At 39.8% G+C, this 23,997-nt stretch overlaps 3 protein-coding genes across 4 annotated transcripts; all 3 read right to left on the reverse strand.

The window, feature by feature from the left end:
* Window positions 1–4,886: 4,886 nt before the first annotated feature.
* Window positions 4,887–5,391, reverse strand: LOC119551333. The gene has a single exon (XM_037860633.1). It carries the CDS (start codon window positions 5,265–5,267, stop codon window positions 5,004–5,006), a length of 264 nt encoding a protein of 87 aa, XP_037716561.1. The 5' UTR covers window positions 5,268–5,391; the 3' UTR covers window positions 4,887–5,003.
* Window positions 5,392–6,860: 1,469 nt separating this feature from the next.
* Window positions 6,861–10,731, reverse strand: LOC119550257. Of its 2 annotated transcripts, XM_037858835.1 has the most exons (5): window positions 10,606–10,731; window positions 9,353–9,461; window positions 9,209–9,295; window positions 8,815–9,156; window positions 6,861–8,361 (listed from the first exon to the last, which is right to left on the reverse strand). In XM_037858835.1, exons 2-5 carry the CDS (start codon window positions 9,438–9,440, stop codon window positions 7,175–7,177), a joined length of 1,704 nt encoding a protein of 567 aa, XP_037714763.1. In that variant the 5' UTR covers window positions 9,441–9,461; window positions 10,606–10,731; the 3' UTR covers window positions 6,861–7,174. The 2 variants fall into 2 exon arrangements, with proteins under 2 accessions (XP_037714763.1, XP_037714761.1); XM_037858833.1 differs by lacking the exon at window positions 10,606–10,731 and having other exon boundaries at window positions 6,864–8,361; window positions 9,353–9,511.
* LOC119550258 lies at window positions 10,606–11,696 on the reverse strand. Its single transcript, XM_037858836.1, has 2 exons — window positions 11,244–11,696; window positions 10,606–10,798 (listed from the first exon to the last, which is right to left on the reverse strand). The coding sequence occupies exons 1-2, from the start codon at window positions 11,584–11,586 to the stop codon at window positions 10,626–10,628; spliced, it is 516 nt and encodes a 171-aa protein (XP_037714764.1). The 5' UTR covers window positions 11,587–11,696; the 3' UTR covers window positions 10,606–10,625.
* Window positions 11,697–23,997: the final 12,301 nt, after the last annotated feature.

Consider the following 23,997-nt stretch of genomic DNA (forward strand, 5'->3'; position numbering starts at 1 on the left):
AGCCAAACATGCTGGCCAATTTGTACGGCCTAGCGTTAATTTAAAATCATTTTACATTCGAGGCAGATGGTCAAGATGTTCACCTAACCCGAAATATAGTTATCTATTAGCCATGGGCGAAGGAAATCTTTTTGGCTTTTACCCAAGCTTAGTTTGCCTTTGCACAGGGCTTATAGTTTAAGTCTGATAAATATACACATTGGAAATATTATATTAGATTAATTTGTCTAGTCACGTATACAATTTCTAAAATATCCAAGCGTTTGTGCCAATCTGGTAGTTGTAAAAATGCAATTAGGCGATATCCTTTTAGCCATTAGTTTTGGGAAATAAAAATAACTCATTCAAAAACTTTTTGGAATCCCTTAAGCTCTATTCGAAAAGTATGTCTAGAAAACTACCATATTTTTCGTCAAAAATTTTTCTTGACTCTTAAAAAAAGAAATTTTTGTCTTTTTTCAAGTACTTTTATAAATATATTACGCATACGTAAGCTCACATTTGGGAAATGTGATATTTTTTCCCTGTCAAAACACTTTCTTTAGATACTGTATATTATATACAAAATACACTTTTCAAGTAGGTTAAAAGGCATCATAGTATTTATTCAAAAGTACCGAGAGTTTTATGCGAATTTGAAGTATGAGAACAATTTACTGCCCAAATTACTCACCGGTCTAAATGTATACTAAGAATATGCAATAGGAAAACTTTTTGGAGTTCTGAGTTGAACATTTTTAAAAGGATTTTTCTCAACCTCAATTCAAAAATTTCAGAAATGCGGAAAAGCAACTTGTAGGCCAATAATCCGATAAGCCTTCACCTTGCCGCCCTGTGACCCCACACAATCGCTCATTTATGTATGCACTTGCAGTTGCACATTTATTTGCATGGATATGAGTATTTTATGCACTCGGCCGCATTAAGTTCGTAATGCCGTGTGTAATTATTCTTTGTTTAAATATTTCACAAAGATGCACTTAAAATGTCAGCGCAAAAAGTGACGCGCTTTCACGGACACAGTAACACATTAACTCACACACATGGGCACAACCTTTGGCTCAAATGTGTTTTAGCCTTTTCTTTTCGCTGGCTCTTTCATTATGATTTCCCGCTCCCTTACCATTTTGCACATTTGCATTTTTATGAACATTTTCCTGCTTACCGTGGACGCCCTCCCCCCACCACTATTTCTATCCCACTCTAACTCTCGTAATGCATGTCCTTTATATGCGCATACACTAAATATACATTATATGCGTGGGGCAGAAAGGGATGACAAACAAGAGAGTTGTATGTATGTAGGAGGTAAGAGTGAGCCGGCATTAAAGTGTATTAAATTACTTAAGCCCGCGAGCAACAACGAAGACATATGCTCAACTTTTAAAGCATAATTTCTCAAGCATAAATCTTGGTGGCTTTTCGCGAACAAACAAAAATTAGTTGCACTCGGCGACAGGCGAGGAATCAGAAAAAGTGCAGAAACAGTGTGGCCAGAGGAAGAAAAATAGCAGGCGAGAGCAACGGTAAATTATGCCCCGCAATATGTCAGCATGTTGCCATGAAGAGACCATTACAGTGGGAAAGGGATAGAGACAGGGGGCGAGTGGCAGCGGAAGTGGGACGGACAGATGGTGGCTGCTGCACCCATTGCGTTTGTCACACTGCGGGGGTCATGGCATTTCCCTAGGTGGCGGAGGCCCACTCCCATTGCTTAATCAGAAATTATTTGAAAATGTAAAGTCGACATGTCGACGCACGCACAGCGAGTGCAACCGCAAGAATAGCAACCCAGTACCAACCTAAAAAACCCACCACCGCCCCCGCTGGCAACTGCAATTTGCACACGCCACGACCCCATGACCCACTTTGTCCTCAGCGAGAACGAAAGAAATCTGCAACAAGGAGCCAAACAAAAGCCAGCTGAAAAACAAAAACCGACGGCAAAGAATGGAAGAAAGAGCTCCCAAAGACGCGCATCCAACTTCCACAGACTAATGCAGACTTTGCACCATGCTGAGCGCGACTGGGAAGAAAGACGGAGCGGTAGAAAGGGCACTACGATGGGAAGAAAGACCGAGCGGGAGCCTGAAACACTGGCAGACTCGCGGCTCATTTGTTTGGCCGACTCACATACAAAAGTAAGTCACAGAACAAGACAAGACAATCAGGGGGCAAGTCTTGGGATGGCGAATATTTACGTACCCCTTTAATGATTTTTTATAAATTCCTTATTAAATTTTTAAAAATATATATTCGGAATTCTTTTAGACAAAAAAACATCTTTAAAAAAACAACCGTATTGACGACTTCCTCATATCAAATTTAGGTAGTATGATATATGGTTCTTAATTTTCTTGCATGTTTGTAAGATCTAAGAGATTTAGGATAAACAATTCAATAATTTTTTAGTTTCCTTTATTAATATCTAATAATCAATCAATCAATATGGATAATATCAAAGATATGATCATATCACTTATCATATGACTTTTAGAATATAGGATACCGGCTTTACCTAAAAATTGTTTTTGATTTTACTTCTTCTTTAGAGTAAAAACTAAATATCTAAGTTTATGTAGCTAATAATAATAAACAATAATATTTTTTAGTTTTCCATTATTAATATCTACTCATCAACTATATAAGATCCGTATTTGGTTAAAAGTAATATGGATAATATCGAAAATATGATCATATCACTTATCACAGACTTTTACAATATAGGATACCGGCTTCACCTACAAATTGTGTTTAATTTTATTTCTTCTTTAGAGTAAAAACCAAATATCTATGTTTGTATAGCTAATAAAATACCATCCTTGCCCATTTATTCTTACCCCTTCTATAGGGTATTGCATTCGCATATTAGTTTGCCGTTGTGGGACGCATGACAAAAGGAGAAACCGCAGAGCCTTAATTTTCGTGGCATTCGCTGTGATCCATTTCCACCAGGACTTCATCTTGAACTAGTTGGCAAGTCGGAGTCCTGAGTCCTGAGTCCACACCGCCACTCCCACTTTCGCTCCCAAAATAATAAGTCATGTTAACCGAAAGCCGGGCGATGTCTTTTTGTTACTGCAGCAACTTCTTCTCATTTTTGCCCAGTTTTTTCTTATTTTTTTCAGCAACGCGTGGCATCAACAAAAAACTTTTCGCGCACAATCAGTTGCGTTTCAACATGGCACTGCTTCATTGTTGCAACTCCTGCTGTTGCTGCTGCTATTGTTGCCTTTGCTTATAATTTACTTTTACTTGTGCAGCTTTGGCTTTGTGCAGCTCGTGTGTCGTGTAAAATATTTGCACAACAAGGCAAGAAGTCGGGGGAAACTGGCAACACGACAATGCATTGCAATGGCACAGGCATTAACCATAATAATTTTTTTCCTGCCAAGGGGGGACTCGGAACCCGGACATGCCCATATAGTCAAGGTTCCTGCTACCGCCATTGTTAATCAGCAGCTGGTAAACAAAAGTTGCATTGAGTCTCATCAGAAAAGGAGTTGGGAATGCAGCAAGTAAATGGAAAGAAAACTTGATTACTTGGTTATTTTCCTTTTTAAGAAAATCCTGAATTTTGGATAGAATGGATTAAGTCTTTATAACTTTGTATAGCAGCAAAAACTCGAAGGATCACTTCACGATGTCGATATCTCGATAGAAAGGGTTTTAAGTCTCTAACGAAGGCGTTTAAAAGTAGTAGTATATAATAGTTTTTAAATGTTTTGTAAAAACTCAATACTTGTAAGAACGCATTAAAACGCTTTTTTAACTCTGTACAACGTTATATAAATTCCAGGATCACTTGCAACAAACTGTTAATTTAAATAACATTAATAGTGTCACAGAAATCAGTAAGAATTTAAACCTCTTTTGAAGGCGTCTAAAAGTATGCAACAATATATTTTTATACCCGTTACTCGTAGAGTAAAAGGGTATACTAGATTCGTCGGAAAGTATGTAACAGGCAGAAGGAAGCGTTTCCGACCCCATAAAGTATATATATTCTTGATCAGGATCACTAGCCGAGTCGATCTAGCCATGTCCGTCTGTCCGTCTGTCCGTCTGTCTGTCCGGATGAACGCTGAGATCTCGGAAACTATGAGAGCTAGGCTATTGAGATTTGGCGTGCAGATTCCTGAGCTTCTTACGCAGCGCAAGTTTGTTTCAGTAGAGTGCCACGCCCACTTTTACGCCCACAAACCGCCCAAAACTGTGGCTCCTACAGTTTTGATGGTAGAATAAAAATTTTAACTGAAATGTATTGTTCTCATCAATACCTATCGATTGACAAAAAAAGTTTGCCACGCCCACTTAATCGCCCACAAACCGCTCCCAAACTTCAAAAAATCGTAAATATGAACGTGGATATCTCGGAAACTATCAAGGATAGAGAATCAGGATTTCAGATTTAGATTCCGTAGCTTTGTACGCAGCGCAATTTTGATACGCGAATATGCCACGCCCACTCTAACGCCCACAAACCGCCCAAGCCTGTGGCGCCGACAATTTTCATGCTAGATACAAAATTTTAACTGAACTGTATCGGTCTCGTCAATACCTATCGATTGACCCAAAAAAAATTTGCCACGCCCACCCTAACGCCCATAACGCTTAAATCTGTCTACCGCCGGTAGGTGGCGCATTTCAGTCTTGCTTTGCTGCTTGCTTATTTCCATTTCCCTTTGGTCCCTTTAGCTGAGTAACGGGTATCTGATAGTCGAGGCACTCGATTATAGCGTTCTTTCTTGTTAATATTAAAGTCAGATGGATTTTTTGCGGAAGACCCCAAAATTTGTTAGTTTTTGATGGTTATTCAAAAATTTATCAGTTAACCCCTATTTGAAACCCCCAACTTGATGAATCACATTAAAAATGATCGAGTGTTTGAAATGTTAAATCATTTACTTTGCACGCCAATGCGTGATTCTGAATAACAGCCATGCTCTGAGGGCTAAAATTGGGATTGCGGATTTGGCATTTTGGTAATTTGACCACGCTGTCTATGAGGGAACCGTGCGCCTTTGCAGCCAGGATCGCTTGCGTGGGAGTCTAAATGAGGGCGTCAGTTCGGCGTCCTTGCGGCCGGGCGGTTGCTTGAGCACCTGTCCGCGGATCTTGGCCGGGTCAGAACGGCCGGTGAACTTGGCACTCCACATGCCGTCTTCGGAGAAAACGGCTGGGCATCCGGCAGCCAACTTTCCGGGCTCCGACGAGCGGATCGGCGACTTGCGCAGCAGAGTGGAAACAAAGCGTTTCAGACCCATTCTCGTTCAGTTCGTTGGCCGCAAGTGACGGCTAATTTTGCAGAAATTTCTTTGTTTTAAAACTGTTTTGAACGTATAAATGACTCTGAGAATGATATCCAAAGTATCAAAATGAATAGGGTAAAGTGAAGTATTTTTCATCGCCCCATTCGTTTGATGCCATTGCTCGAAACATGTTTCCAAGAATTTGAACTGCTGAGTCGACGGGAGTTTCTCGACTCGTGGAACTCAATTAGGCCGGGTTGCACTCGTTCGCTTCGATAATCGATTAGATTGCCCATTTTTATGGCGAACCGAGAGAAGGAAAATTGCTTAGCAGCCAGAATTGTTAACCAAGTCATAAATACATATGTACTAATATGTGCATGTGTGCGGGGTCTGAAAACTTTTGCTCCCAACCCAAAATGCAATGCGAGCGCTTTGAAAGTTTTTGGCCCCGGACCCATTTTCTGGCACATCCACATCCACATTCAGGACTAGAAGCTAGTCAGGCCACGAAGCTAAAATAATTGATAACAGATTATGTTTTACAATCTAGGCAAGGAGAGATATAATACGAGCATTTTAATGGCCACATGTAGCGGGGCACACGTAGAGAGCACCCGAATCCGGTTCCACCTCCCTTACTCCATCTACACAGAGAGAATTCTGACGATCTCTTCTGAGTTGAAAATGTTCTTAAAAATATAACATCCTTTTTTAAATTAAAAATATTCTTAATGTTTTTAAGTCAAGTTAAATGGGCAGTATTTACATTGTTTATCGCAACAACTTTACTATTACTCTAGTCAGTAGTGCATACTGATCACAAAGTGGTTGAATAAACTCTATTTAACTTGTCTCTTCTCACCGTTTTGTTCTGAAATTGAAAACATTGAACTCAAAATGTGATTACATGGTTTTTAAGAACGAAATTGCTCAATTCAAGAACAATGTGCTTGAATATTTCTTTCTGTGAATGTACGTACGACCCCTGCTCCGAGTTGCCCGCAAAACGTTTGCAAAACTTAATTATTTCGTTTTGACCTTTTTGTCTTCGTGTGTGTGAGTGTGGTCAGGGGTTGGGGCGGGAAGTGCGCAGAGATGGACAGTTAAAAAAGTTATTTATTTTATGGTCGAAAGTTACTTTGGCCTGTTTTATGGCAGCAAAAGCCGGAAGGGCGAGGAAACTCCAGTCCCCCAGTCTTTAGCCTGTGCTGAAGAGCTTGCCGCCTAAAAGCTATAAAATAGCCAGATACATCTAAGAGTAAATGAATAATCCATATATGAAACTTTTTTAAGTTAAGATATATAGCTTTTATTTTATTTTAAGAACACCTTAAAATATGAAAATATTGTAGAAAAGTTACATACTGTGGCTCGTATGTTAAGACTTATTATACTATTATATTTCATTTATTCCCCTTTGCTCGTAGATTCTTTAAATGAAATTATTTAACAAAGATAACAGAACCCTTTTAAGGTACAGATACATTTCCTTCACCCAATCAACAGCTATTTTTTTGATGATAATTTTTTTAAATCTTTATGTTGAGTTATAAAAGAATATATTAAACTGTAAATTAATTTACTTAAAAACCTAAACTATTGATGTCAATATTCCCTACTACTTTCTCTCTATCTAAGTTTTGAAACTTAATATTAAAATATAACACATTTTAGGCTGTGAATAAATTTATCTAATAAGCTCAAACCATCGACATCACTATATCCTAAGCAATTAAAAACGGAGCCGGATTTTCCAAGTGAATCATTTTTCTCATCTTTATTTTCCTTTTAAGCTTATTTGGCCCCGGCCATCACTGAGCTCATTTCTTGGCTTCGTGTGGCCACGTGAATTCACTCGAGCATGCACCATAAATCAAAAACGAAAAGTATTTTAAACTGGCGCAAACGTCTTAGCTATTTTAACCATGAATCGATTGCTTAGAAACGCTCCTCTTGTCCGCCGGATCCACCAAGGTGACGGTATTCCGGATCATGGACTGTTGAGCCGACTGCAGCTGGGACTGCGATTGCGAATCGGCAAAACCGCTGGCATCCAAATCTTCCTTGTTCTCCATCGCCAGCAGCACGGAGTCCTTGAAGAACATGGTCTCGTCGATCTTGCGCCGATACAGTCCGGTCGGATGCTCCGGATCGAAGACAATGTCCGGCCGTATATCGCTATCGGTGACCAGAACACGAGCGCCGGGAATGGGAAGAAACTTGAAGAGCCGCTTGCGCAGCTTGGGCATGTAGGTGACCCTCTGGTGATCGGGCACATGGGTCAGTCGCCTCGGGATCACCTCGGGCAGCTCGATGGGGTAGTCCATGAGCCGCCTCTCCGGCGGAAGCCTTTGCTTGATGGCCTCCAGCTGGCGAGAGGTCAGCTGCAGCGGTCGCTCCCCATCCTTCCAGCGCTCCTGACCACTGTTAAAGGCGATCTTCTTGTTGTTCTTCAACTGCTTGCGGATCACCCGCTTGGCTGCACAGTTGTAGGTGATCTTGGGCACGTAAGGAGGCACCGGATACGTCCGAATGGAGATGGGATGCCGCTGCGGCTGGCTCAGCATATTGATGTACTTGGCATCGGCGAACATGTTTATCGGTTTGCCCTGCTTCTTGGAGGACGTTGCAGCCTTCTTCGGCGGCTTTGGCCTGTCCTTCCGCCCCATTTGGAACAGGTGTCGGTGACCCTGACCCTCGACGTGGCGCCAATCCGGCTCACAAAGTCGCTTCCGGCTGATCCGTTCGAACGGCAGGCGGCGGAACTTCTGGCGCTTCTGGTCATCGATCAGAAGCTGTAGGCCCGGCACACTGGTCTTGCCCGCCGGACAGGGACACACATCCTTGTAGCTGGTGCAGTAGCGACCCGGAGCTGGCAACATGCTGATGTGACGAGGGATCAGCCTATTGGGCTTGGTGGGCACGCAGGAGTGCCGCAGGAACAGGTGCGGATTGGGACGAGCCGTTTTGGTCACGGGCGTGGCATTCGCGGCTAGCTCGAAGATATTTGTATGGGTATCGCAAGGACCGGCGTCCTTGGGATTTCGCCAACAGCCGGACAGGTTGGAGATCATAGCATGCGTTGTGGGTCGGCGATCACGGGCATCTAAAAAGATATATCAATATGTTATGTCAATCAATATCTATGATTTGAGTAGGTTTAAAATTAAAGAAAATTAAAAGGAATCATCAGGGACCAAAAAATAAATAAACCACGAACCCTTTAGAAAACGCAAACATCAGGGACCAAAAAATATAGTCCGCGAATTCTTTAGAAAATGCAGTATAACTAAAGTGAGTCCAAGTGTTCGACTACTTGTCGTCAGTTTATAAGAGACAAGATTTAATGAATTAAATACCATAATCCACAGTACCAGTGTCTACAGTTGAACTTCCGTAACTCGAATATCCCTAACTCAAAATCTCTTTAGGTCAAGTTAGTGTTATTAGCAACAGAGACAGTATATTTTCATTAATTATATTATATAACTTAAATGCAGAATATAGTTTCAGTTATGAACGTTTTTTCCGTTTTATATCACATATAGTTGCTACTTACTGGATAGAAAAATGCCTTTCTGCAGGTTTTCGCGCTTGAAGAGACGCTCGATTTCTGCCGGAATTTCGTAGAAATGGTAGGGAGGCGGCTTGATGGAAACGCGACTGTGGTTTGTATGTGGCTTGGCGAACACAGAGCCCTTGGTGCCCTTCAGCCGGAGGTACGGCTCGGGAGGCACTCCATAATGATTGGGCGGCAGCTGCCAGCCCCGCCATTTGGTCATATTCCGATCGATGTGCAGGCTGCGGCGTTCCGGATACGGATTCTTGGGAGTCTTGTCATAGCCCGTAATATGGCGGTAGTGATCGAACGTGGCCTTGCTGAAGCCCTCTCGACGGTTTTCTAGTGAGAAGTCTTAACTGTCTACCCATTTCGAAAGTCTAAAAACGCTTACCCTTCTGGCAATCCTCGTTGTAATGCTGGCCAGCCAGCCTAAATTGATTCTCCACTCGTGGCAAATTTTCCCTCCTAATACGATTACCTAATGTAAAAGGTTTTAGTTTAAGGTTCAAACCCTAGGTTATAAAAACCATCTTACGAGACAACATAAAAAGCGGCAGACTCATCCGAGTGGCCACAAAATTTTGCCTGTCTTCATTGTTGATCTTTGCTGGTTTCTTCTCCATGTTTGTTGAGGTTATTTATTTCTTAAATGTATACATTTATTGTACAGATTATGTTTGTGTCTGACAGAGGTAAGTTTTCAACGAAAGGTAAAAATAGCAATGCTTACTATGATTTAAGGCTTATATTTAATTAAATTTTTTTAATTTTAAAGACACTCCCAAAGAAAAATGAATATTAAGAATACGTGCTGGTAGGGAATTTTTCAAAATAAAATCCTAAAGACCAAATGTAATTATAAATATATGCTGGGCAATGTTTCAACCTAAAATGAAATAAAAAACCGAAAGGCAAAATTTCCTGGGACTATGAATTATTTCTGACGATAAGCGCTATTTATCAATGTATCGGATTCCCCTCAAGTACACTATACCAACGTATTTACAACCAATTTGGCGTTCAATTTATTGTTTGTTTATCAATTTGTAAGGACAACCAAAGCCATCAATTCAGTCCAATTTAAATGGCAGACCAGTCGACAACCGAATAATTTGGTTACGTTACCCAGATAGCTCGCCCACGCCCACTCCCCTGAATATTTGTAAATATATCAGACCGCCCACCTCAACACACACACACACCCACACACACACATATAGTGGCCACATAATTAGCGTAGCCAAGCGAACTGATTAACTTGCATTCAACGATTTTCAATTGAATTTTGCAGTTCGTTGATTTGTGCCAAAAAAAAAAAAGAATGAGGATGAATACAAAAAATCGGCAACAAAAAGTTGTATGGAATGAAAGCGGAGACTGCCGTGCAATTTCAATCAGCCGCGAAGGGCGGGAAAAAAGGGGGCGTGGCGGCAGCCGGAGAAGCCTGAAGCGAAGCACTGGCTTTTTGCTGCATCGAAGAATGGGAAAATATGCAACCGGGCAAATGATGAATGTGAAATGTGCCATTAATTAATTTGATTAAATGCAGGCAATCAGTCGAGCGAGGGCAGCCCAAGGGGCTCCAGTGATATAAAGAGGTTTCGTGGGGCAAGAATCAGGGGGTCTGGTGTTAAAAGCGCCATTTAAGAATCCCCAAATCTGCACAGCTTCACTTTTCTGATACTGATTATGAAAAACAAACTTGTTTGCTCTAATACTTTATGTTCCACAAGAATTTAAACAAATTTTTTTAATGTTACGCATGGAAGACACTTTCGAAACTTTTACCTAAACTATAATAACAATTTTTATGCTTTTTCTGCGTCTTCATAGGTTCTTATGACCTTCGGCTTGAGATCGTCTTTGCCGCCTTTGCCGCCCTTTCCTTTTTCCTTCTTGGCGGCCTTCTTGGCCTTCTTAGCCTCCTTTTTAGCCTTCTTCGCTGCCAATCTATCACGCTTGGCCTTCTTGCGCAGCTCCACTGTGAAGGAAAAAGGATAAAAAATAAAATGAGTTGCTCTCTTTTAACAAAAGTATAGATCACAAATTTGAATTGACTGGCAGCTATTAGAATTAGAAAAGAGTTAGTAAACCAGCAAGATTTGTTCTTAAAAATTAAGAATATTATTTCTCAAACAACAAAAAAAAATGTAAATCCTCTTTGGATAAAGAGTTGTAACCCCCTCAAAATGATAAACAATAAAAAAAGTTCCTCCCTTTAAACAATGCATTGATCACGAATTTGAATAGACTGAAAGCTAAGTTTTAGAAAAGAGTTAATAAACCAGCAAGGTTTGTTCTTGAAAATTTAGAAAATTATTTCTCAAACAATCGAAAAAATTAAAAACCGCCTTTGGATAAAGGGTTTTAACCCATTTTAATAGATTTTGATATTTTACCTGAAGTTTTTTCATAAACTGACTTACCTTTGACAATTCTGGCGGTGGCTAAATTAACAGGCATTGGGGCGCATTTGAATCCAGCTGGAGGTGCTTTGGTGAGACGAATGAATCTATTGCCAGTGGCATATAAAAGACCCAAACAGGCCTGGGGTCGAATGCGACTCTTGGGCCAGTTGGTGAAGTACAGGTCCTTCAGCTTGATCTCCGTCTTCTTCACACCCTCGATGTCACGCCAGTAGTACATCTCCCGCGCGATGGTCTTGTCATGAATCTTCCAGCTGTGCTTCGGCGGATACTTTTGGTAGCTGGTCATACAACTGGGCTTGTCCACGAAGAACCAGACGTCCGCATCAGGGTAGAACTTCATTTTGAGTGCCGGGAATTAATTTATTTTAAATTTAAATTCAAATTTGGGAAGTTTTTGATCCTGTTTTTTGAGAGAACTTATCTAAATAATGAGTGGGAAAAGCAAAAAAAAACTAAAAATACGTGCAGCCTCAGCAACATAAATCATGGCTACCTTGATGACATGTTTATCTACAGACTGAAAGTCAATAAAATCATTTGTGTAATATTTTTAAAATATAAAAAAAGGAAGGAAGACACACTTAACTGAAAATTATATTTAAAGTAATATATTCCTCAAATATTCAATTAAATTTGACAGCGTTATTATTTGTTACAGTATTTAAAAAATCCTAAAGTGACAATTAAGACATTGTGTTTTGAAAGACTTTAGACATTATTTGGAAATTTTCTTGGGTTCCAGCTTTATTTATTTAAATTATTTGAAACTTTCCCACTTTCATCACTAAAAAATGTAAGAAAAGATGACAGACTAAGGAACCTCATTTTTTCATTTTCCATCTAGGTATTGTTTTTTCCCCTTTGCCCTCAACTGCTTAAAATGTATTTTTTTCCGCCTGAGAGAATTAAACTTGGCTAAAAGCAGCTAACTGCCGGCTAGTAAGAGTGCTAGTTACTTTCCGCCGTAAAAACTAAGCAGGCACTTGCTGCTAAAAGTTAAGCTCGTTAGGAGGAGGTGGAAATGACTCCTGACTTGTCACACTAAAGCGGCAAAGGTGATGTCGAAAAACTGTCAATTAAGTTTAATTATTTTATGCAGCAAGGACCTCGGCACACACTCACACACAAGGACACAAAGACACAGGCAGCTAATGTGCAAAAGGCGTCTTATGCAAACCGAACCCAAGCCAACCGACCAGCCAAGAGAGGTCGGGGATCGACGAGGCTAAGCAAAGTCAATTATCCAAGCAGCTTTGATGCAAGTAATTGGCATAATGAAATTTCCTCTCCAGGACAACCGCAAAGAATAGAAGCCGCAGGAGCAGCAGGAGCATGAGCAGCAGGATCTGGAGCAGTGGCAGTAACCAGTAACCATAACCGTATTAGCATATCAGAGGGTTCCGGGGGCTTCCTTGGGCTAACTGACAAGCCGTGGTTTTTTAGCTCTTGTCCTGCGTATTGAGTAAATATTTAAGCAGTCCGCCAGCTGTCGCACAATATTAATAGCATGCATCCCGGCGCAACTTCAACTCCACTCGACTTTTTCCCCTATCTTCTGCTTTTCCTTTGGCTTTGGCCAAGAAAAAAAAAGAAGGTCGAACAGTCGAACAGCAGCCCGTGGCCCCAAAGTGCAAATATGTTGCGGCCAAAGCCGCAAAAACGTTTAAATATTTTATAAGCCAAAGGCACTTGCCAGCCAACCCGAGTTGCAACTGAGCCAGAGCAGCTTGGAAAAAGGGGGGGCAGCTAACTGCTGCAGTTACCAAATCGTCAACAACTAAGGCAGACAGGACAGATCCACACGTATATATATGTACTTATATATCCCCAGTCTAATGGGAATCGGTTCGAGTTGGTTGGTGGAATGCGGCGGGTATATTGGATAAGATAGCCAGCTTATGGCATTTCTCTTTTGGGTTCTTTGGTGGAAAGCTGCGGAATTGGTAGAGCCTTAAATGCTGTCGGTATTTGTCTAGATAAGCCCGCAGATTTGCTATGTATATCCTAGTATTACGCTTCAGTTCCTATTAATATTAACAATTATATTCCTATGGTTAAAATATAAAGTAGAGTAGTAAAGTAAAGTGATGTCGCTTGAGCAAGAGCGATTCTTGATTTTAATGTAATTAACGAAAATGTAATCTATAATGTCATTGTCTAATTAGCATCTAAGCGCAAGAAGATTTAGTTTAAACTTGCTTTGACAAATTCTTTATTTATACTGACGTTTCTTTTTTACCTTCTTACATAACATATATTGCCATTGAGTTATATACTGTGTGTGTTGGCAGAGCTGCGGTAGAGAAAAATTACTTTAACCATGGTGTAGATCACGTACTTATAAATAATTATAAAAACTCTTAATTCTCAGTCAGCTAAAAACAAAAACCCATTTGTTTTAAAAATAATGTTGTACAATATTATCAAAATCGAAAACATATAGCATAAATCTACCAAATTCTCCTGGATATCAACCTGGCTACCCCTCTATTTCGCTGTAATCCCTCTAAATACCCCGACTCCTTTTTAGTCGGTTCTGTTGCTATGTTGCCCAACTCGTTTGGCATTCCCCTAATACCATGAATTTTCGTTGGTTGCATTTCAGGCTGCCCGAAATCCCCCACCGTCACCGCCTTTGCACCACTTGCACATTGTCTTTGGTGGTTGCGGTGGTACTGGGTAGTACTGGGTGGTTTTGGGTGGTTCTGGGAGACGCTGGGCTGCATTGTTGCATTGTTTCGCTTGCATATGAACGACAGCTTTCCACACTTTATATCGCTCCGCTCTGCTACTTATTATAGCATTTTTCTTCGCTTTCTTGGCTTTTGTGCGCAAATTTCCATGGGGAGGCTGTGCCGCGGAGTTTTCGGGCTGTTTAGATGTTGAGCTGATTTCGCCGGGACATAATACACTTGTAAAACATTCAGTAACTTTCAGCTTTTACCCACTCCAGTGCCTGTGAAATTATCGTATTTCAATTGAATTTCTCACATGCGATTTGCATAATTGAATTTGGTCTTGCAGTGCCCGCCATCAGATGGTTGGATAATTTATGTGTTCGAGGGCCAAAAACCGAACGACAACTCCGTTTTGAGCCGCTCATTTCTGGGATAATTATGCTGCTGAAGATGCGTCTGCTTTATTTTTATCGATGCGCATTAAAAGGCTTTTAAAATTTATTGATATTACCGACTCTATTAAATTATGCCACCACCTCGGTGGCTGGCTGGCTGGCTGGCTGGATGGCTCTTTGTGTTGTTGGTCCTGTAGGTCCTGTTGCCTTGTTGCTTTTACAGCCTGACTGAGTGACGCCTGGCGATGGCAGCAAATTTTCCATGTCGCCAGTGGCAGCACCGAACGGCAAACAGCAAACAGCAGCGGCATCAAGGGCTGCTGCGTCCCTTGACTGGCAGCAAAATTGGCAATTCCAAAGCATCAACGACGGCGCAGGCGACTTTTGCCATTGGGTTTTTCCCTTTTTTTTTGGGGGCGTGGCACGGGCAGGGCGCAAACTCAATTTGTGTGAAAAATACTTTTAGTTACTGTGCATATTTTAAATGTTACGCAGCAGCAGCTCCCAAAAAGCAGCAGCAACGCATCAACATCAGCGTGATGTGAATTTTATTTTATATATATAAGAAAAAAAAAATTAAAAATTATATTTCAGGAGGGGTAAGCTGAATATGGGATAAATTAATGCATAAGGACTGGCAGCCATTGAAATCAGTTTATTATGCACACACACAAGCACAGTGTCGGCGTACGTGTCGTATGATTGATAAATTTGCACTTTGAAAGCACTCTAAATGTATAAAAAGAAGAGCGAAAGCAAAGGGAAGACAATGTGTCCACGAATAGCGAGAACAATTGTGGCTTACCTCCAAAAATAAATGCTATATTAAAATATATATAAGATTTGCCAAATATTTTATAACTAAAAAAATGATTTAAAAATTCTTAGTTTTCAAAATCAAGTAAAATTTTTATTTTGATGTTATAATAACCTATTATTTCTGCTTTAGAGTAACCAAGATTTTATATGAATAACATAATTCTGTTCACTTGTATTTCAAAAATATGCATTTATTACCCCAATAATTAGAATTCATAAAGCGTCAAGGGTTTGAAAGTGGTTCAATTATAGTGGCTTAAATTAGTATAGAATTACAATGTAAATATTTTTTAAATATCCATTTAGGTTGAAAATAATAACCAAAAAATACTTTATCTCGCATTTATTTCCAGAAATTTGTAGTCACAAAGCGATTAAAAGGATAGAATATTAAATGGCATAATTCAAATTAGTTTTTTACTGCATACAAATGAACAAATACAGAAGTATTAATACCCCTTTTTGAAGCCAAAAATTTGTCCAGCAAGTAATTAGAATTCATCACGCATCCGGGAATTGAAATAGTCACAAAGAAGCGGCAAAGGGACTCACATTTTGGCCAACATCACACTTCATTAGCACAGGTTATCGCGCTGTCTGCCGGCCAAAACGAGTGCGACTGTGTGTGCTTGAGTGTGGCACACCCCCTCTGGGTTCCATTGGGAAATTTCGCATGCACATGGCGCAGACATTTGAAAAACGGCCAAAGCAATGGGATATGACCATGCCCAGGAGTTCGGGAAAGCCCCCGAAAACTGTAAAACTCCCAGGCACGAAAAAACTGCAAAGTTCGAAAACAGACGCAGACACGAGCTGCGAAGGATTTTTGAGGCTGGGCAGGATGCCTCTGAAGTGGCAGACACGTAACCCCTTTAGCTGGTGTCAAAGGCAACATACAAATTCAAAGCTCCAACAACAGCTAAAGCGGGCAAAAAAAAAGAACTAAAAATAGAAAAATTAAGGAGTCGGGAGCACACTGGGCGCCATAAATTATGCAGCGCGCGGTTGATGCTGCAATCTGATGCCCTTCTGGCCCCCATTTGCCCATCCCCTGCGTTTCACTGCATTCAATTTCGAACCACTCCGTCTCTCCAGGGCCCCAAAAACCCCTCTCCCCAGGCTCAATTGCCGTGGCGGAAGTAGCAGTCCAAGCTGATCCATGGAATGTGGCATCCAACCGACTGGGCTGGCTACTCAATCATCAATCCGCGTGCTAGCAGGCAAAAACTGCAACAAGAGTTGGCCCGAACTGATGCAGCCAATTGGAAAAAGGTCATGGAAATTCGGGCACAGCACAATCGAATTGCGCGACCTGATTTAGGCCAGAAATCTGAGATTTCTAGGGACACATTCCTAATAAGCGAATGCCGCACAGATACGTTTGAGTCACAGAACGGCAGGAAGATTTAATCTTTCGGCTGGTAATTAGGTTCATAAAGGCGATTTATGTCTGATGTTCCCGGAGTGTCTGATTTATGGTGTATTATCTTTGATTTTCGGTGGTCCTGTATAAATTATTAAAGGCTTAATTTTTGTATTTCATGCTTGGCTCTTTACTTAGTTTAAATTTAAAAATATTAATATTTATTCTTTCTTTTAAATTCGTTTTACGACTAAAGATCTGATTTATTTTTAATTTTCATTATTATATTGATTTATTAAATTTATTGCTTAAAATTTAAATGAATGTGGTTTCGTAAACTCACCTGTTAGGACTTAAGGAAATGTAAACATCATTTCACAACGTGCAGCGTAATTAAAAATGCATAGAGTCGAGTTACAATTTTCCCAATTAATGCACACTTTGCTTCACCTGATCTTCAAAGACGCCTGGTAACCTTACCCACTCTGTTTCTCTCGGCCTTTAATTAGCTCTCAAGCACTCAAGTTGAGTTGACAGAATTATGATTAAACTAATATCAATTATCCAAGGCGCCGAGACACTCTAGGGATCCGCCAGCGGAGTCCAGATCAAGTGGTTAACTTCGCGGGGCGTCTGCAAGTGTCATCAATGCCAAAGTGCCGAGGGTTCAAGGGTGTGGCAAGAGGGGATATCTATTCCGTCCACAAAAGCAAAGGCTATATTTACTTGTCTGGTAAATAAAAAATAATAATAATAAACAACAAAAAATATTAATAAGATCTACGAATTAATAAAATGTAAACCCTAATATAACAGACTCAAAGGTCTCAGTCACCAGCCCTCGAATCTACTCGAGAAAACCTGTAAGACTTAATATTATATATTATATCTAATTTTGTTAAATAAAAAAAATAAAATAAAAATAACAATCTATAAACAGTCATATGTTTAAATTACATTCATTTGATTAAGTATTTGTTTTATCTTTAATTTAAAATTGAATCAAAAATCACTTTCTCTGAAATAAGGAGAGAATCAAAATTAAATTTTATTTACATATTAAAATGTACCTTAAATGTTTTTCCCTTTTTACCCCAAGTATAAATGGATTTCATACACACCTTGATCCCCCGAAAATTTTTTATGGACTAAGCTGCTGACTGGCCATCAACACATTCTTTTCACTTCCGTTTCCGCTTTGCCTTGGCCCCTTTAGTTGCCTTCAACCGACGTCTTCATTAGCTGGAATATTTGTCTCCTTTTCTCTCATTCTCCCTCTCGCTCTCTTTATCCTTGAGAGAAAGCAGTAAAGGAAACTAATAATTAACACTTTTTACTGCCAAGAGTCGATAATTGAATTACAGAGTGCAGTCAATGGCAGTTTTAACCCTGCAATTTCATTTCGCCTCCTTCTGGTTCTTCATCAGCCGAAGGTCCCACTGCGCCTTCTTTAAGTTTTTAGCAGCTGCCAGAAAAATATTCGCAAATGCAATCGCTTATACACTGAGAAACAACAAAAACAAAATCCAAAGGCAAAGGCAAAAATTCAAATCCAGCAGCCGGACCAACCCAAATGAATCAAAAAAGGGGTGGCTATAAGAGGGATTTAAGGGGGTTGCATTCGGGATTCTTGCATAAAAACGTTTAATTAAAATTCAAGAGGTTTTGTTTTCAGAGGCTGCTAGTTTTTGTTTTACTTTTTACCCCCCTAGAGCGCCCACTTCCCGTCCCCATCAGTGTGTGTGTTTGAACGTCTTGAGTAATAGGTTCCCTTATCCGAAAGAGGGTTGCCGGGTGGGTGCATTTGGGGCCAAAGAACGAGGGTCAGCTATGCAAATTGGTGTCTGCTTTGGATCGGCGTTAATTACTTTGAAGTAAAGTGCAAGCGACTAGCAAGTGGAATCGAGAAGCGACAGGCTGGAAAGAGCAGAAGGAGGATTTGATTGCGATGTTGAAAATTAGGTGAAAACCATAGCAAGAAGTGAAATGGTGATTTTGAGTAATGCTAGACGAAAAGAAGAAATATTTTTAACCATAAATCTAGTCAACTTTGAAACTATACAAACCAGCAAGATTTAATAAAGAGGTTATTATATGATATGCAATATAAGAAGGTTAAGACGACATTAAACATTTTGATATCTCATATAAGATCCTGGCTAGTTGAAATCAGACAAAAACTTGTATGGATAATCAGACTGCGTTTTCTTCCTCTTTGAATTCAATGAAAAGTTTGGATAATATCAAAAATATTTTTAAATATTTTTCCTTTCCTTCAGGAACAAATATACATTTTGTTTTTTAAGGTTAAAACTTATCAGGACCATAGCTGATATAAAGCTTCCGTAAATCTGTTAGATGAAAATGTTGCCATTTACAGAATAAAGAAAATTTTCTCTGAAAATATTAAGACTCAATGATAAATGCAACATTTTGCCTGTCCTTGATAATTTTCCATAAATCCCGAGTAAAAGTGAGGAATCCCCAACGAATCCTTAGCTCTTTTGCACCCCGCCTTTTTCTCTCACCGACACTTTTGTGTGTCGATTGCCAGAGCAAACAGGGAAGTAAATTTGAAAATCCAATTTGCATTTCCATCAATAATAACGGCCGCACAAAGGAATATTAGACGAGGACGATTCTGGCCATCTCCACCACCAGGTCCCTCCTCAAGATTTCGATGCGTTTTGGGACAAACGCGAAAAGCAGAAGATGGCTGAGGGATTCCGGGATGATGAAAGAGGGTGGGTGCTAAGGGAGGAGCCGTCAAAAAATTTACCAATCATTAAAAATACTTCCACTTCCGTTTCCTGTGCGCACCATTTTCTAATGCGCCGCCTTAGCTTCCGTTGAAGCACAGAGAAAAAATTGAAAATGTTTTATACTGAGTTATGATTTATTGGTGGTAAAATAATACAATACTATAATTTATATGTGCCATGATCTTTGTAAGTTTTCCAATGGATTTAAGGTACTTTTAGCCCAGCAATCCATCGAAACTACTTGAGCTTGAATCATTGATCATGTAATAACAATTATAATACCGAAATTACAAAGAATTTGGTTAAGGGGGCGGCGTTCTATTTTCATTGCATACTTTTATACACCTACAATCGCTTTCATGTTAAAATTGTTTCCAAAGGGATACATTACCATCCAAATTAATAATTTTTTTGCATAAAAAAACTATAAAATTCAGAATTCCAAGCTTACTAGATTTTTTAGAAACCCAGTTTCGATTTTAAAATGGTACTGATATAAAAACTGTGTTTAGCCATGCAGATTGGTGATTTTTCTATGGTATGAAATACAAAATTGACACATATCTACAAATCAGCTATCAAATTTCTTCGCCGTGCAGTGACCGCCCATCCTCAATCGCAATCCCCCCATGGAGGCCCCTCGAAAGCTTTGTTTGAACAGCTAATGCTGGCCACGTTCCGTTGTCGTGGACCGGCTTCTGGCCTGCCACAGTTAGTCATCTCGCGCTGCTTTATGTAATTTATATCCTTGCTGCATTATCCTTTATTTACTTTACTTTTTAGCATTATATTTCCCGCATTTCTTTTTCTCTTTGGCCTGGACCGTACCGCTTCACTCGTGGGTTTGCCTGGCAAATTTATGTATAAAAATGAGCGAAATTGCAGAACACATTTTTTCCATTACTGAAAATAAATGTCTGAAGGATGTGCCAAGGCCCAAGTCGTCGCAGCAGGACTCCAGCTTCATCTGCTGTCTTAGATAGAAAAAAATCGCTTCTTACTGATGAGCTTCAATGAATTCAATCAGAATTCATTTGAATACGGTCCGTGCATACCAAAAGGGCGAGATTAAGTGGCCAAGCCGAGTCGAGAAGTTGAGGACTCCAAGTCCAAGTTCCAAGTCGAAGTGGGAGTCGAGTGAAAGTGCGGAGGAGTCAACTCCTTTTGACTAATATGCTTGTGGCCTGGGCGGAGCAGAAGTGTGGCCCAGCTTATCCCCCACGCCGCATCTTGAATCCCAGGACATGACGATGACGAATAAGTAATCAGCGCTAAGTTGGTAATTGAAAGCGCTACCAAGACTTTCTTAAAGCTATCCCTCGGCTTTTACCTCTCGGTCAAGTGCGTCCACAAAAGTAGGGAAAAACACAAGACCTTTTCTTGGGAGCTCTGTTTGATGATGTCAAGAGCCTTCGGGGAAAGACACCTGCAGACAGTCTCGTATATAAAAGAACTGAGCACATATGCAGCAAAGTGGGCGGTGAAAATGGAATTGAAGGCCCAAGGCCACCGAGCACAGATGTAATTCACGCAGGGGAAACAATAAGATGATAAGAACAGGGCGATATGGGCCACTTTGTTGCTGAAAAGCCATTAAATACTCTTTACAAGTTGGGCATGTTGCATTGCTATTCTAACTACAATTACTTAAGATTATCCAAAGCAGTACATTAAAAATTTCATAAATGTTAGGCATCATAATTAGGGTTAGCAACATTTTTTAAATGGCTTGAAAGCATTGACTCGCAAGACAAAATAATTAAAAAGAGCTTACATCAGCTGCATAATTTGTAATATATTTTACTTAATACAAAATCCAGAATATATGTTAAAGAATTTGGATATCCGTGAGTAAAATAGATTGTTAAACCGAAGTAATTGTTTTTTCTTAAACATTAATAATAATAATGGCAAGAGTCCAAAGAACATTTAATGTAGTTTTTCATAATTTTTAATGCATTTTACTTAATGGTTGGGAATTCAGATATCCGGAATACTCTTTATGTAGTTCATCCTAATGCTGGGTAAAATAGATTACATTAAACGCAAGTAGGCATATTTACCAATTAAATAAATTGGTACGGCTTTTCCTTAAGCCAAGTTACCTTCAATGGGGGCTAAAAAGGAGCGTATGTATGTTATTCCGGAGAAGCGGAACAGAAAGAATCCGGCAGACATTGCGTATACGCAATGTTATAACATGGAGTCGCAAAAATTATGTACAGAGATTAAGAAAGTAAACCGTTATCTGCCAACGCCCCCGGCTATGAAGAGGGGGAGGGGCGGGGGAAAAACAGGGGGAAGGGGGCGCAATCCGTGTTGACAGTTTGCGCTGCAGGCGATTCCAGGAGGGAGCGGGGAAAAACATAATGAAATTATGTATTTTCAGAAAATTTCGTGTGTGGCAGATGAGCTCTGCTTTATATGAGCATGAGATTTCCCTCTGTTTTATGTGCGCACGAGGAAATGAATCTTAAAATTTGCTACAATAATAAAATAAACGAACAAACAAATTCGGGATGTAAAAAAAGAGAGAACATAAATGAAATGAAAAAGATTAAAATAAAGTAGCTCATAAAATGGAGCACATAAAATATGAACTGAAACATGGCAACAATTTTAAAAACACAATATATTAAACGTGCTATAAAAATATTTTGTGAAGGGTATATGATATAATACATATAATTTGAAGGATCATATGATCATAATTTCAATTCTCACGAGTCTTTTTAAAGTTACCCCTTTTTCAATCCCAAAATAAGATATTATTTATTTTATTATTATAAGATATTATAATCGCTCTTAAATTGTTACAACACAGCTACTAATACTCCATTATAGGCAACCCTAACCCTTTGTATGGTTATAAAAGATCCGCCATGCATTCCGGTTAAGTTATCCTCCAGCTGACTTTGAAGCCTTTCAACAACCGGCGAACAGAACGAACGTGATGCTCAATGTTCGACCTCAGGTATCCCAGGTATATTGCCTGGTATCCGATTGCAATGGGTGAGGGGGTCTTGTATCCGTCTTGCTTCGATTGATTCCGATTCTAATTGTTTTGGTCTAGTGGTAATCGTCTTTTGTCTGTGCAAATTACCTGAGCCGTGCCAAGAGTTCAGCCCCCAAATGGGCAAATAATTATTCGTGCAAGCCCAAAACCCTCGAAATTTCCCCGGGGGCCAAGCCGAAGTGGGTGGGAAGAGAGAAAAATTAAGCAAATATCACGTCGTTCACATTTGAACTTCAGACAAAATCAAAGACAAGCTGAGTTTTTGGATACAATGGAAACTTGGCCACAAGTTTAACACACGTTGTGTAGCAGAATATTCCATGCTACAGAGTTCGAATGATTGTGCGGGGCTCCGTTTGATTCAGCTTCGGTTTTAATTACAGAAAGGGTTCGGCAATGGAGTTCAGATAGCCCCAAGAAAGTTTACGAAATTGGCAATGGATTCTGAGGCTGGTGTTGAGAATGGGTTGCCATTATGGGTGGCGAAGTAGTTTAGAATTTCTTGGAATCTGGAAAATAGATCTTTAAGTGGACAACCATTGAATCTCTTTACAAAATGCAAAACAAGATTAATAAAGACCAAAAACGCAATGCCATTTCGAAAAATCCTGTTTAAATGATTAAATGAATTATTAATAATATCATGCGGCACCCAAAAATGTTGTCAAGATATCCTCAAATATAAGATTTTACATATTTGTATTATCTTTTAAACGAATAAAAATTAAATTTATATTATTTTAGTATTATTATGTCAGTGTAATTATAGATTAGTTATAAAACTTAAACATGAACATGAATACAAAATTAAAATAACTTTGTTTTCTAGTGACTTATGTATATTTTATGTATTTCTTTTAACTTACTATCTTAAAACTTGAAGTTTTTTGTGTGCAGGGAGCAGCAAATAAACATATGTACCTACATATGTACATAAAGTTAGCAGTAAGCAAGCGAATTCATTGCTAAATCATCGAGTGCTGGCAGCTCGTTTTAACTTTACTTAAAAATGGTAGAAATGGGGAGTCCCCCAAACGCACACATGCAACGCGAAAAGTCAGTCAGCGTGTGTGTGAGTAAATTGTAGAGTTGGCGCAAACGAGTAAAGAAATCGCTCATGCAAAACTGATTGACTGTAGCGAAGAAACTGTAAAAAGAAATGCGAAACTTGTTACAGTTGCTGCTGATTTTTAGACCCCGACACGCCCCCTTTCACCGCCATTTCTCTGCACGCCCCCATTCCTGTCTGTTATCTGTCGGGGTTTATTTATATGTACAATGTACATACATTCATCGGTTGCCCTCACATATGCAACGAATTCATTTGCCCCCCGATTCCAGGAGATCCTTTCCAGCGTCCTTCTGCTGCTGATTTTTATTGAAACGAAAATATCGCTGCCCTTTCGTTTTATGTTCGTCAGTTCTCAGTTTCCCCTCTCCACTTTTTGGGGGCGCAACTTCTTTTTTTGTCGGTTGCGCACTTAATTGAAAGGAATTGTTAATTCACACAGGACCAGGACCCCATCCCCCCGCTCGATTCATCGCCTTTGTGCGTGATTGGTCGGGGCCTAGAGCGGGAGTAGCTGTACCTCTGCCACCCGCTTGATTCCCGACCCCAACTTCGATTATATGATTTTTCCCTGGGCGAAAAGTAACGTGTGACGCACTCACACTCTAAGAAATATCACAAATTAGGTTTTCAAATTGAAATTGATTTA

The sequence above is a fragment of the Drosophila subpulchrella genome, chromosome 2R (assembly GCF_014743375.2).
Source record: "Drosophila subpulchrella strain 33 F10 #4 breed RU33 chromosome 2R, RU_Dsub_v1.1 Primary Assembly, whole genome shotgun sequence".
NCBI lineage: Eukaryota > Metazoa > Arthropoda > Insecta > Diptera > Drosophilidae > Drosophila > Drosophila subpulchrella.

Coding starts and splice junctions, on each gene's coding strand:
- LOC119550258 (XM_037858836.1), bottom strand. CDS start 11,586: ATGAAGTTCTACCCTGATGCGGACGTCTGGTTCTTCGTGGACAAGCCC. Junction 10,799..11,243: donor CACCGCCAGAATTGTCAAAG/GTAAGTCAGTTT, acceptor TTTCCTTCACAG/TGGAGCTGCGCAAGAAGGCC.
- LOC119551333 (XM_037860633.1), bottom strand. CDS start 5,267: ATGGGTCTGAAACGCTTTGTTTCCACTCTGCTGCGCAAGTCGCCGATC.
- LOC119550257 (XM_037858835.1), bottom strand. CDS start 9,440: ATGGAGAAGAAACCAGCAAAGATCAACAATGAAGACAGGCAAAATTTT. Junction 9,157..9,208: donor CAACGAGGATTGCCAGAAGG/GTAAGCGTTTTT, acceptor ACTTCTCACTAG/AAAACCGTCGAGAGGGCTTC. Junction 8,362..8,814: donor GAAAGGCATTTTTCTATCCA/GTAAGTAGCAAC, acceptor ATATCTTTTTAG/ATGCCCGTGATCGCCGACCC.